At 36.1% G+C, this 15,123-nt stretch overlaps 1 protein-coding gene across 2 annotated transcripts in view; it reads left to right on the top strand.

Annotated features, from left to right (window-relative positions):
- gammaSnap1 (gamma Soluble NSF attachment protein 1) overlaps positions 1 to 15,123 on the top strand; it is a 75,401-nt gene that overhangs the window by 22,922 nt on the left and 37,356 nt on the right. For both annotated transcript variants that reach the window (XR_014128838.1, XM_081743666.1), the window contains exons 3-5: positions 4,183 to 4,267; positions 9,666 to 9,683; positions 14,832 to 15,039. Coding sequence is in view for 1 of the 2 variants with exons in the window: in XM_081743666.1 (XP_081599792.1) it covers positions 4,183 to 4,267; positions 9,666 to 9,683; positions 14,832 to 15,039 (311 nt within the window). In the remaining variant the exon portion in view is untranslated. The remainder of the gene's footprint in view (positions 1 to 4,182; positions 4,268 to 9,665; positions 9,684 to 14,831; positions 15,040 to 15,123) is intronic.

The following is a 15,123-nucleotide window of genomic DNA, read 5'->3' as shown; positions in this document are numbered from 1 at the left end:
AGAGTTGTGGCCGTATATTGCAAAGAACTTGGTCGTCACTGTTTTATATTCTAGAATATTCAAACGAAAGTAGCTGTACTTTTAATCAATCTAATCCAGTAGTTCTCAAAGTGGGGTCCGCGGACCCCTGGGGATTCATGGGACCGAACCAGGAGGTCCGCGACGCCTAAAAAGTGAAATATGTTTTAATAAAATAGAATTCACAGCTGTTACGCAAGAAGTATTTCTTCAGTTACTAAAACAAAAGCAATTAGAAATTATACCTACCTTTGTAGATTTAAATGTCCTCCTACTTTACTAAATATCTGCCCTGAAGCTGGTCAACCGTTATACAGGACTCTTCAGGTGAGAGAACATCCTTCTTTGTTAGGGCATTTTTTTCAAAAGCAGTTGCACATTAACTCCACGACGCCTTGGAATTTCATGGATTTCATCTTCAAGTTGCGGAAAGCTCCCACCAGTTTCAAGATTTTTTAAAAAAGAAGTAAATGTTAGTCATTTCTGTACTTATAAACATCAAGCTTCCCCCCAATATTGGGATTTCAAAAAAAAAAAAAAAAAAAATGAGAAACCTCTCCCAAAATATGTTCCTAGATCCGCCACTGCGATCAACGTTTGACTCAAATTGGTTTGCGTGTGCGCTGTGAGTATGAAGAATTGTCTATAAAGGCATTACAACATTTGGATATTATGATAATATGGCCTTGTGTCCATCTTGAATAAAGTAAAACAGCTTTCTTACAAGGCTGGCTAGAATATTTATTATAAAAAATAAACTAGAAAAATAACTGTTTCGGAAGTATAGCACTTCCTTCCTCAGACTACACTCTACAACTCAGAGTAGAGTGTAGTATATATATATATATTATTAGGGATAGCAAATTCCGGAATTTTTGCGAATTTCGGGATTTTCGGACATCGTAATTTTTCCAAGATCCAGAAAGTAAATTTTCCGGATTTCGGAAAATTTGTCCATCCCGAATACATACATATATATATATATATATATATATATATATATATATAAATATATATATATATATATAGATAGATAGATAGATAGATAGATAGATAGATAGATAGAGGGGGGGAGTGAGGGAGTTATAGTGTTTGGGATAAAACGTCCAGTGCTTATAAATCATAAACAAATGAAGATAAAAAATGATATAGGAAAACGTGGTAGTAGGGTGCATTGAATGGAGAGAACTGTTTTTCTTACATGGCTACGTGTCATGGAGCACAGGGAGATCACTCGAAAATGTCAAATTAGAAGGTATGTTATTTAATGTATCGTGAAAAACAAAATTTTTGTAGCAATATTTTTTTCTTGTGTGTAACCGTTAACGAAATGACCACTATTCAAATGTGAATTGTTGCACAGATAAAACGTCCAATGCTTATAAGTCATAAATGGCAGAAGATAAAAATACAAAACAGAAAGTGAGATACGGAAGTGTCATAGGACGCACTGAATGTTTTTCCGGTAGGATCCAATATCATGGGGCATTGGGAAACCACTGGAGGTATGTCATAAATATTAAAGTATGTCAAAGTATTTTAAATATCAAGGTATGTCATTTGGTTTGTCGTTGAACATATCATGGAAGAAACAAACAACTTATGTAGTTTTTTCGTGTGGGGCCTTTTATGAAATTTCTACCATTCAAAGCGAACTTTTACAACATAGTGTAGGAAAAAAATGCAAAACTAAAGCAATAATCATCACAAAATGCGAAGTGAAATAGAAACACCGTGGTATGACGTACAGTAAAGCATCAAATTCCCATAAGTGCACATACTGTTGTAAAATACGAATGCAGAAGGGAAAAATAATAGTACTTGCATGGACAGCACATAAATATCTCCACGAACCATTTACTTCATACGTAAGATCGTATAGACTCCATCGAAATTGGAATATTTTTTCTAAATTAAACTACTACTTGTCCTTTCGTTGTTTATCCTAATTAAGAAAACATATAATAAAGCTTGAAAGCAGCTCTTTGAGACAATCGTAAAACTAGTACTAATACCCAAAGAAATTTATATATTTATTCAATTTGAAAAGTATTGTGCTTCGCTAAAGTGTTAATCATCTCAACCGTTGGATCTCCCCGGCCTTCATAAACGGTGCCCTACAGGATCTACTGTTACCAAGAAATGTCGTTTGCTTTATCATGTTTTTCCAATGATTTATCCTGGGGCCTCTGTGGTTCAGTAGTAGAGCATACACCTTTGGTGCATTGGGTCCTTGGTTCGATCCCAGCTCACGCCAATTGAACTTTGTTGTGGACAAACACCGAGTGTGTGGGTTTCTCAGGTTCTCCCGTTTCTTTCCACTTCCTTCATTCCACCAGTACATTAATTTCTCATCATCACCGTCATCTTAAGCGTAGCTGGCATAACCGTGGGAAATAAAACTTACCGATTTCGTTTCGTTTTTCCAATGATTTATCCGATCACCTAACTTCTTATTTAAAACTTTCGAGATATTTCCATTTTCCCGTGATGCGGGGACCAATGAGACAAGTAGCACGCTTCACTTAATATGCCGTATGACAGTTCCCTTTCTCATTTTCTGTTTCGTCTTTCTATCTTCAGTTGTTTGTGATTTTTAAGCATTGGACGTTTTATAAAACTTCAAGGATTCACATTGAAACGGTAGTCATTTTGTAAACGGTGCCCCAAAGGAAAGAAAATTTCCTAGAAAAATTTTGTTTTTTTCGTGGTATATCAAATGGTATACGTTCCCATTTAGTAACTCTTCGATGCCCCATGATAATGGGTCTTGTAGGGAAAACCTCTCCATTCAATGCTCCTAATAACATTTCCCTTTCTCAGCCTTTGTTTCATCTTTTTATCTTCATTCGTTTATGATTTATAACCACTGGAAGTTTTGTCTGAAGCAGTGTGTGTATACCAGTAACACTTTGCCTCTATTCCTCATAATAATAAATTGATTAGTTGTGTATGAACTGTATTGCATTATTGAAGTTCTAGATAAGATAAGGTTTACATACAAGTGTGCGAATAGGGGTACTCTAAAATTTAGTATATTAATCTAGTGCTGATAACTTAATTTTGAGATTTATTGTTTTATGAAGAAATAAATTATCATGCTTTTCACGACGAGTAATGTACAGCGTGCCCATAAAAGTACTGTCATACTTTAAAGCGGTATTACGTCACCTTGGATAATCGTATTTTAAATGAAATTGGTCACATTTGAAAGAAAAACTCAAATCTTTTTGTGCCTTTCAAGAATGGACAACAATGTCAATAATAGATGAGATCAAACACAGGAAAAGTAAATTCACTCATGTGTACTTTGTGATTGGTCGATAAGGGTTCATTGTTATATATTTTACAGGCAGTTTCTGTTTCTGTTGGAGGTCACTTGGGAAGCTTTTATGTTTCTGTACTGTTATGCCTTAATGTGTTAACGTAAATTTATTTCCTTTCATTGTGTTTTGTTGTTATTAAAGGATAAGTTTTAAGGAGTTATGGCGACTCCACAAGAACGAAGTTGGTGCATTTTTTGAATATCACAGCACGCAGAGTCTAGTGCAGGTTCAGCGTGCTTTTAGGCGAAGGTTTCAACATCAGGCTCCTACACACACGTCAATTTTGAAGTGGTACCCTGATATTGTGCATATCAGTGCTGCCATCCAGTAGTCCATTTCATCAGATATGTTGGAGCGTGTGTGGGAATATCGTCTTGATGTCTGCATCGCCATTCGTGGGCCCACATTCAATGTCTATGAGATATAGTAAAAAGTATTTGACGTAATACCAAATTAAATATGATAGTATTTTTATGGACACGCTGTATAATGTTACATTAAGTGTTCTTATATAATAAATTCATTTCCTGATTTACTTTGAAGTCTGTGTGATTAATTTAATTTACAACGAAATCGTCAAGAATAGTGTCTAGCAGCTTCGAGGTATGTGTGAGACACTGACTACTAAACAGGAGAGCAAAACTCAGGAATTGGTTTTCAATGGTAAACCAAGCTTTCTTCTCTCGACATGTAGCAATAAAGTTTCAAATTTTATCGATGTCAGTTCCTGTAGTTCGTCGTCTGTGAGATCATTATTTAGATTTAAGATAAGAGAGGTTCATCATAAATGATTTAACCTTCTATTAATGTGTGCTATATTTTTTTGTTTTATTTTCAGCTACATGCTTCAGAACTGCAAAGTCGTTTGAGCAATGTAAGGACTGCTTGATGAAAGCAGTTGAATGTCACAAGCAACAGAGATCGTATCCTTTTATCTGTTCGATTAGTTCTCACAAGTTACGAATACATTCATTGATATGACGGTATAGATTTAGTTTACTTCTTCCGAGTAAGTAGCATGAACTCACATCTTCAGCTTATGGAAAGTAATTTTTCTATATATATATCATAGGAGCTCCTTCGTAGATATGTGATGCGCATACACACGTGTGGCGCAGGAGATTTAGATTTAATTCCCGGAGGAGCTTATTTTTCTTGGGACCTTACGATAAAGTGTAACTCCATATCTTACATAGCCGTGGGGCTGAACAGGACGGTAGACTCTCTGAATGTCCCAGCGATGAGAGCCAAATGTTTTGTGAAGAGCCCTTACAACGCTAAAACAGTTTGTGAAGTATCTCCAACGAAAGTGGGACTTTAAAATTAATGTTAAGGTATGCTAAATTACCTGAATAGAGGGGTGAGTACTGACGTCTAACTCGTATTAATCCAAAAGTAATTAAGCAGGAACTGTCTGGAAATAAAATATTCCTCATGAGATACAAGAGAGAGTGGGAAAGAATAGCAAACAGAATTTTAAAATATATATATATATATATATATATATATATATACTCCCAAGTTATGAAAAATGACTATATGACAAAATTTTACTTAGATAGCAATTTTAGAATTTACTACCTTATATTGGCTACCTGCCAGTACTAGTAGTTTCGAATATTTTAGTTCGTATACTCCATTAGAAAGCTGACATCCATACTGAAAAGAAACATGTACGTGACATAGTCAGCGGTAATTGTGCTCACCAAAACTGAGACCAGAGGAGAAATCACCATAACACCAAACATTCCTGAGTATACTGGTTTTAATTCCAAAAGAGACGAAAAAATATATATATATTGTTATTTCATACACTAACCACCATCATAGCTAATTGATATAGCACCATTTTGATTCTTACTTCATTGTAAAACATTGACATATTTTTCTTTTTCTTTTTTTTTTTTTTTTTTAATCTTTGAATTTGATATACAAACGTTTTGGTATCAGTTACTTTGCAATTTTAATTAAAATATTCAATGTTGATTTTAAGACACCACAAACGCACTCCTGGGAAACAGTTCATGCACTTCCAGATGTAGATCCTAATAGATCAAAAAGTCTAATATCACGCAGCTTCTTTCTTGTACACTACTCACTTCCCAATGAGTAGTTCTTATTCCAAGAAACATGATACTCCACTCTATAAGTATATTTAACTGAACAAGGTATTCATAAGACAGGCGACAGGAACTCTGTTATTATTTGAAAGAGCCAGAAATTGCAATTATACTAGCAGTGACAAAGTATAAATACTATCATTTCCAGTGGAGGTATTATGGTAATGCTATCTACAGGATTTGTCCCAAAAGTTCCCGGAATGATCTTTTTTTTTTCTTTTTTTTTTTAAATCGTTTATTCAATATCAGTTTACAATCTTTTCACAAAACACAATGAGCATTGCCTTGATTCGCGATTTGCTCATCCTTGCTTTTTTCGGGCGAGGAGACGCCTTGGTGTGCCACTCGCTGTTCTGACCTTTGATTCGGGATCATATTGAAAAATCCACGTGATCACTTTGTCCAAAAATTCTAGATCTGTTTCGTAGCGTGGTATTCCACACTCCTCTGCAATCATCCGAACACTTAACCATCGGACATTGTCCAAAGCTTGACGCACTTTTTGCACCGAGTCGTTCGTTTGGATGTCGACGGACATCCTGAGAGGTCGTCGTCGTTGACGGACTCTCGGCCTTCCCGAAACCGTTTGTGCCACATGAAAGTTTGGCTTTTTTCATCGCCCCGTTTTTACCCTGTTTCACACACAATTTGATTGCATAACGCTGCTCCAAAAACTGGTCCAATTTTTGCTCGACGAGGGTGCAGTAGATGCCTCTGCGTGGAGCGTGACCCTGCCTCAACAACAGGCGACTGATATCGGTCTCGTTTCCAAGCTTAGATCTCCCACCAACTTCTCCGCCCCGTCAGCCAGCGTTGCCAACTACAAAACATCATTCCGGGAACTTGTGGGACAAACCCTGTATTACCGTTCTCTTCTGCAATAAGAATTTTCCTTATTTTCACTAGTCGTTGTAGACATTGTATTAAAAATACCTGGACTAAATAGATCACTCAATACCTTGAACTTTGTTGTGTTGTACTAGATCCATTTTTTGTGTCCTCCTTCATTGCTGGAGAATAATCCTTCTCTTAAAGAGCTTCCTCGCGATCTGCAGGTTGTACACAACTAACTCATCAGCCTGTCATTCCATCTTACTAAGCTAATATCACTTTTAGTCTCGATGGTAGGAATACCTAAAGTTCTACTTGTGAGAGCTCACCACTCGCCTATACAAGCTTAGTAGTGCCACCCATTACTAAACATAGGACAAAGTTTCTATTGTTGCACGCCACCGAAATAGACACGACCTCCGACTAACACTGCGAGAAACACAACTCCCCTTTTTCTCTCCTCAAGACTTTTTTTTCTGTGTCCCATACCGAAAATTGACAGTCGCTCTGTGGCTAACGATTTTTGAATAGCTTCCACCCCCATCTGTTTTCTACATGGATGGCCTGAAGTAGCTACTCTTTCAAAACATTATCATGTAGTTTTTGGTTTACAATCAAATGTTAATGTTATAGTGAGAGATTATGGTTACTACCTGCTCTGATCTTTACTGATCAAAAACTTATACAATGCTTTATATTACTACTAAAAGATGCGATGAAAACTGTTTTAAACAATTAACGCCTTTTAAAGAAACTAGCATGAAGAATCGTATTCTCCCTTTCCTCGGTGCTGCCATCTAAGTGAATATGTGGGTTGAGGGAAATGGCCACCTGTCATCTACAGGTCACAACTATTTACGTTAAATGTTCTGTACAAGTAGTAGATTGAAACATAAGCAGTTATACACAATGCATGAATAAAATGAAAGACTAAAACGTAATGACCACTCACATGAAAAAGAAATTGTATGACATTTATTTATTAAATAATGATATGATTTTGTTCTTGGTAGAGAGAAAATAATCATCGTCTGCATCTCACAACATTCCCTTTCTCAGCGGAACCAGCATCAAGGGCTTTATTTGCAGTTTTGAAGAAAAAGAAAAAGAGGTTTAACCACTCTTTCGTTGAGAAACCGCATTAAAATATCAAATTAGGCCTATTTGAGATAATTCCAAGAATAATTTTGTTTCATACGACTGCATCTAGTTAAAGTAATTCTTAAACAAGAGAAATTTAAAATGACAACGTCTGTCGAGTTTAAAAATGTAGAGTCGCCGATGTCGGGGTGAGTTTTTTCACGTTATCGTCGAAAATGTGAAATCATTTTGAAAGGTGTGAATTCAGCATGATTTGTGGGAGAAATTTAACATTTAGTTGCAAACTTTGCTAACACAGCTTAAAACGAAGACCAAACTGCGACATAATGCAGACAGAAGAAGTGGTACAAAATCTTTCAATCTTTTCCATTCCCTATCCATTCAATCTTTTCCCCTTTTCTTCTTAGTGTGCTCTCAAATTACAAGATTGCTACGCAGACAGCTGGTGTTTCGAGCTCCGAGTCTTTATATATATGTATGTATGTAACAGTTCCTTGAAGTATGATTTTTCTTTAAAAAGAATTAATATGTCTGCGCTGCTATCAATGTTTTATTAAAATGAGAGAGACCCTATTACCGTTTAATCTTCATTTAATCAACTAATATACCGTAAGCTGTTAATACTACATATTTTATATCAAACCACATAACATTATATATAGAGATACAAACATTTAATAATCAATAGTTGCAGTCGTATCTAACAGAGCCTATTTATCACATAAATATGACTAAAATTGAAATAGTATATAAATAACTCTGTTCCCATATTTTATACAATTAAACAAAAATTTTGATATTCGTATGTAAAAGAGGTGATTTACATTTTGGTACGCAAATAAACCAGGGTGAAACTGTACTTTACAACTCCCCTTCAACCACTATATATATTAGTTGCTATCGAAAGGTTAGCACGTGGTCTCGGATTCTGTTCCTGCTGGCGCTCAAAAGTTATGTTGTCCCAGATTAAGAAGTTATGAACTCTGGTCTAGAAAGCGTAAAATATCTGCGAACGGACCCGATATTCTTATCACAGAGAGTTAAAAAAAAAATGTTTTTTTTTTTTTAATGGTTTAAAGAATTTTGTTTGTTCGTTCCAACATTTTTTTTTTTCGGAGGAGAAAGTATTTGTTTAATTTGCATACTACAAGATTTTAATTTCTTCTATTTATAACTAAAAAGAATACGACGGTTTCCCTAAAAATCATGGCAACATTTTTGTGTGTACGAAAACGTCACATATATGGAGTTGAATGAACATACATATGCCTACAAAAGATAAGTACAACGAATCGTTCCATCTCATACGTGTTTTACTGGAATTACAATTATGCGCGTAAGTCCCACAAACACATACCAGTGGCATCTAGAGTCGTTCGAAGTAGTCTCCTAAAGATTCCACCACATATTGTCAACGATATGCAAGGCATCGAATACCCGTGACCTCAGCATGCTTGAATCATCTGATTTCACGACTCACTGCTGCGGCAGTGTCTTTACGTGTTCGAGAGCGTGCTCCATGCAATGGCTCCCTCAGGTTTGGAATGAGGTCGAAATCGCAAGAGTATTCTGCACACATGCTGCTGTATGAGCTGCCGCGTTGACATGAAAGATGAGTGCATTGGGTAGATTCAGGGCGGTGCTCCCAAATAGCTCAATGTAAGTTTCGTTGGAAGAAAGTGCGGGCATAGTACTGTGCGTTCACACTTTTGCTGTGTGGGTCGAAATGGCACAAAATCACCCCTATAGTTTGCTATGATGACCATTAACTTGACCGTTTAGAGATTGCGCCGAAATTTTTACCTGCGTGGAGAACCTGGATAACGCCATTCTGCTGACTGGCGTTTCAGTTTTGGCTTATATGTCCTGTGGCATCGGCGTCCGCCAATCGCAAAGTGTCTCGCCACTCATAGCTTTCGTGGCCTCTAACGTTTTAGTATGTTGCGTATGGCATTCAATTTGATTTTTGTTTGGGTTTACTTTTTAATGTTTGTGATGTATGATATACAATATTTGATAGGGCTTAAACCACTAGTTAAGAATTTTAACTTGAAGGTAATATTACAACAAAGTGATAATTTCTTTCAGTACGTATTTGTGCCATCTTTTTCAGCATGCAAGGCATAAATTAACCTAGTACACTAAATTGAAACTTCTCATTGGGAGTCTTTTCATACTTTGCTGCCAGATCAGTCTGTAGATATGAACTTAGTAAATGTCTCCTGAAACTACTTGAGAATTGTTGTATTTTCCTTAACTTCCTTTACAGATTATTTTCGGCTGCCAAGTAAGTAAACTATCCGAGTATTTTCGTCGTACTTTGGTGTGCAGGTAAGAGTAGAGTCACTATAATATTGTGTCATGACGAAATGCATAGCGAGTTCGAATTGTCAGTAAGTTCTGCGAATTTTTACGTAACATTTTAGATTTGCTTTCAGGTTTTTGGAAATATTCTGATCCTTTATCAAATAGTATGACGTTCATATATTGATCATTACTGAACTATTAACCTGGACACAAAAATAATTATTTCTATCGTTGTATTGTAGATTCAATATATTCAATAGTGAGAATAATTGTTTGGCTTTTTGTAACAGAGCTGCATGTCACTGCTTTCGATACAGGGTTAGTACAAATAAAATAGACAGTTTTAATGTTAAGATAGGAAGTTCTTTTACAGAAGACTTTTGGAATGAATTGAGAATTTTAAGGGGAAATGATTCTTTACTTACAAGGAAATGATATTGTGTACAGCACCGAAAACTATATTCAAGTTGGTCAGTTTATTGCGAGCCTATTGTTAAGGAACAACGTAGTGATGGGACCTGCTTTCGACCATAGTAAGTTGTGGTTGCGTAGAGAGGAGAAATATTTCTCTCAAACATTTGAAAGTCATAATGTCGTCATTATTTGCAGGAAAAAAAAAATGAAATCACATATTACAGACGTGTTCAAATTATTAGACTCAATTTCTGAATATTTTACTGTTCTAACAACATTATGTGAGGAAATACGTTCGAACATAGTCCAAATTATTGCTTTCTAACTGTGTCCTAATTTCTAGTGGGTGTAGCACGTGCATTTCAATATCAATAAAACAAATGCGTACGTGACATTCAAATGTAATTACCATACAGTGTGTATATCCAAATTGGAAACAAAAACTGTATTGGAATATTTGCAAGAAAATGATTTCTAACACAAAGATTACTATTTCATATGGAATCAATTATTCTTTAGTAAGTCTTTTATCCTTTGTGACATTTTATGTACGAGTTTAGCATATTTTACCTTCAATTCAGCACCATGATACCACAAATTGTTGATCTCCTCGATCAATTGATGTTTGGTTCTAATGTGCTTCTTCTTTAGCTATTACTTCATGAAGGTGCAAAGGTCTTCAATCGAGTTCATATGAGGACTGTTGCCTGGCCACGGAAGGACTCTAATTTCGATGCCCTTTAAGAATTTTGTCACAGCTTTGGCCTGATGGCATGGGGATACATCATGCATAAAGATGAAGTGTGCGTCATGAAACCAGACTGCAGTCTGTGGAAGCAGTTCTTCTTGAAGAACATATAGGTATTGGTCGTGTTTCATTGTTCCCTCTACTGTTTACAGTCTCTCAGGCCCAAAGACAGACATCACACCACAGTCCACGACTGAAGTAGGATGCATCATGGTTTGTTAGAGACATTCCAACTTGAATTCCTCAGGTCGACGTCGCACATATTGTGAACATTCCTCAGATACGAAGACACACGATTCATCACTAAAATAGACTACTCTCCATTTCTCAGCAGTCCAATGTTCTAGGCCTGGTGCCCATTCCAAGCTGCTCTTTGCCATGATTGGAGTAATTTTTGCTTTCTTTCTTTGCCTCCATGCGTTTATAACCTCAACACAAAGAATCCTTCGAACACTTCCAGGCGAAATATCTGTACCATATTCAGCCATTTTGATGCTTAAGTCTCTAGAAGTTGTGTTTCTGTTTCCCAGAGCCAATCTTTTCATTTTTCTGATACCTCTTAGCGATAGCTTTGGTTCTCGCCCACACTTCCCAACTCTATTTTAATGATAGATTTGCTTCATTGCAACAGAGTTTCTACTCACAGATTTGTGCCCTACCCCAACTCTACTAGCAATTTGTCATTGTGTATATCTTCCTTCCGTCAGAAGTGTTTTGTAACTTTCACTTTACGCGAAGCAAGGTCTCTGGCTTTTCCCACTGTGCCGCGACTACAGGACTACACCGAATAAAAGATTAATACACAAATAAACATGTCAGATCGCTTTAAACTGGCCCATTCGAACTGTCGAACGCTTTGAATGTTGTAACTGCTTACGACTGCAATCACAACACTTCAGATTGTAACTACAATAGCTGTCTACAACTGAAGCTCCACTTTCAGAACTCCCTTTTTCCCTACTAATACCGTCTGCTGTTCAGTGATGATATCACCATTTCAACTATACAGTAAACAAATTAAGGATCCTCTATTAAATTACATATTCTAGAACTCCGAAATTAGGATTGCAACATCAACTTTGCATTTTTTGAGCGTGAGTCTAATAATTAGAACACGTCTGTAGAGTGTTACATAATAATTATACGAACAATAATCAATTAGAGAATCACAATGATTAAGTGTACTGAATTTCAACACTACTAAAGAGGGAAAGATGTCGTGTACTTACTTAAGCGAGAGGAAAGAAATGTTCTCAGTGTTATATTTGCGAAAAAGAATGTTCGGAGATTACAATACTAATCTTTCTAAGAATTTGTCCATAAAATTATTTCATGATTTATTAAATAATGAAATGAAGTATTTAAGTTTTACGTCCCACGATTATGCCGGCTGGGCTAAAGGACACGGTAATGATGAGAAATTAATGAAATGGTTTAATGAAGAAAGTGGAAGAAAACAGGAGAACCCCGAGGAAACCCAAGCACACGGTGTTTGTCCACCACAAAGTTCACTTGGTGCGAGCTGGAATCTAACCCGGGACCCCTTGCACCAAAGGTGAACGCTCCAGCACTGAGCCACCGCGGTCCCGATGATTTTTTTAAGGAAGCTTGGTTATTATTTACAAAAAGGAAAATAAAATTAAAAAATAGTAGAATGTTTTGTGTACTTCGAAACTTGAAACCGGGTTAAGAAATCTTCGAAAACGATCACTGTTTTTGTTTCAGCTGTGTAGCAGTGTTAGGCTCTTTAATTTTGTATTGCTTTTCTTTTAAGCATTTGGGGAAACCTAAAAGTTACAGTTACCAAAGTTAAAGGTGCTTTAGCTGTGCACCATTTGTAGCACAGCAAACATCAATACGATAGTCCCAAATCGTCTGTGCAGCTCGTTAAAGCGTGTTGCTGTTAACGCTATCAAGCAGTTGTACTGCGTTCTTTCGTTTTGAAATATCATGGGCCAGTCTAGATGAATGACTTCCTCAGCGATTTCATTAGTGCAATCCGACAATAAATTTTCTCAGCGGGCAGGATGGCTGCATGGTCTCTGGATCGATCCCAGGGCATTCAGAGTTAGTTAATGGTGGACAACATGACCATAGGTTTTCTTGGAATTTTCTGTCTCCTCTCACTTTCTCATTCTATCGTTTATTTCATAGTCATTCATCTTCATTAGTAATCTGTCTTTAGCCTACAGGGCATAATCGTGAGACATAAAACTAGAAATGTCTGTTTAACAGTGTCTATTTCATTTGTATTAATTGTTATAATTGGAACGAAGGGGTCGGCGTCAAATTTACAAGTAGGGGGGGAGAAAACAGTACGGGTGACTAGTTTTTGATATCTGGATAATATTAGTAATGATATGAAGTGTGAACGTGAAATAAAAGCGAGGATAGCAATGGCGAAAGAAGCATTTAGGAGGAAGAGAAGACTATTTTGTGGGACCTTGAATAAAGAGTTGAGAAAAAGACTCATAAAATATTTCGTGTGAAGTATTGTATTGTGTGGGTCAGAAACATAAACATTACGCAAAAATGATGAAAAATAATTGGAAGCTTTTGAAATGTGGGTGCGGAGAAGAATGGAGAGAATTCGCTGGGTCGAGCGGAAAACGAATGAGAGGATGTTACGAATGGTAGGGAAGAAAAGAACAATTTTAGTTATTATTAAGAAAAAGAAAAGAAACTGGTTGGGACATTGGATAAGATGAAACTGTATCATGAGGGACGTGCTAGAGAGTACGGTGGCAGGAAAGAGAGGGAGGGGGCAAAGGAGACTGGAATTAACGGACGATATCTAAATAGAAAAATTGTACGTGAAGACGAAGAGGTTATCAGAAGACTTTGGAGCATGGAAGCTTCTCAGTTGCAGCAAGTGACCTGCCAATTAATGACAGAATACCTATGATGGTGATGAATTGTTATAATATGGAGAAAGTCGTGTTAAATAAATAACTGCCTTTATTTGGTAATCATTAGTACTGTATCACAGTTTTCTCTGTTTTATATGTTATATTTAGCTTAAGGTGCAGGCACAAAGATCTGTTGTTGTTTTAGACTAAGATTCAGAAGAAAATAACTAACCAAGAACAGCAGCAGTTTATTGAAAACAGTCAAATGCAAATAGTCTTTGCGTTCATATTCTCAAATCATATTTACAAAACGTTTCACTAAAAAATCCGTTCTTTGCTGGGACTAGTTTTATCTGTTAATATGTTCAGCAAATTTCTTTGAGTAGTTGAGGCTGTTGAAGTGCACACTATATTATTGAGCACACTTTTGCAGTTGAGTCGGCCGTGAAATATATGAAACAATAAAAAGAAATTCGTGGAAAGTGATGAATCTATATTGGTCAAATAATTTATATATATATATATATATATATATATATGTAATTAGCAATAACTATAATAGATATAACGGAAAATTTTATCGAGGGAGCTATGTCTGATTTGTAAAATAAACTCAGTGCATTAATACATTTGACTTGTGTGAAACGATGTAGCAAACTTAAGTCGTCGTATGCGGTAATAGTTATGTGTCAAAGTATTCTCTAAAAAGTAAACTTAGAAACAGTGAGGATAACCAGATCTTAATAGAATGAAACTAAGTAACATTCACATTTTCAGTAGCAGATTATTTAGTCCTTCAGAAAAATAAGAACAAGGTACACTTACTAAGATACAGATTCAGTTTTCATGTGTTATACCTGAGTGGGTTAAAGACGAGCTTTAAAGGGGGGAAAACTAGTTAATTCGTTTCCCTGATTGTGATCATAGATGACGCATTATTACGGATTGTCGTTATTGGAAGAGTATTACTTGGAACTGGTCCGATCCTATTATTATTATTATTATTATTATTATTATTATTATTATTATTATTATTATTATTTACTGTCAGTCATAAAATGAAACTGCGTGTGAAAATAAATTATTATCTTGAACCTAATTTGTGAATTGATTCTAGGTGCATTGATCAGGCAATTTTGATTTGTAAAGACATGGGTCACTTCCATGAGATTCCTCAATTGGCAGAACGAGCTTGTAATATGTACCAACAACACGGGTCCCCAGACACTGCAGTGCAGTCATTAGACAAAGCAGCTAAATTACTCGAGCAAGAATACCCCGAACAAGCATTGCGACTCTACCAAAAGGCGTGTGACGTAGTCATGGTAAGTATTCAGTGACTTATTTTTCATATGTTTCGTAAAAATATTGTTTCTACCATATAGTCTTATGATTAGTGCATGTGCTTT

Source organism: Thermobia domestica, chromosome 17 (genome assembly GCF_964235325.1).
Source record: "Thermobia domestica chromosome 17, izTheDome1.hap1.1, whole genome shotgun sequence".
Lineage (NCBI taxonomy): Eukaryota > Metazoa > Arthropoda > Insecta > Zygentoma > Lepismatidae > Thermobia > Thermobia domestica.
This window is presented reverse-complemented; position numbering and strand designations above follow the sequence as displayed.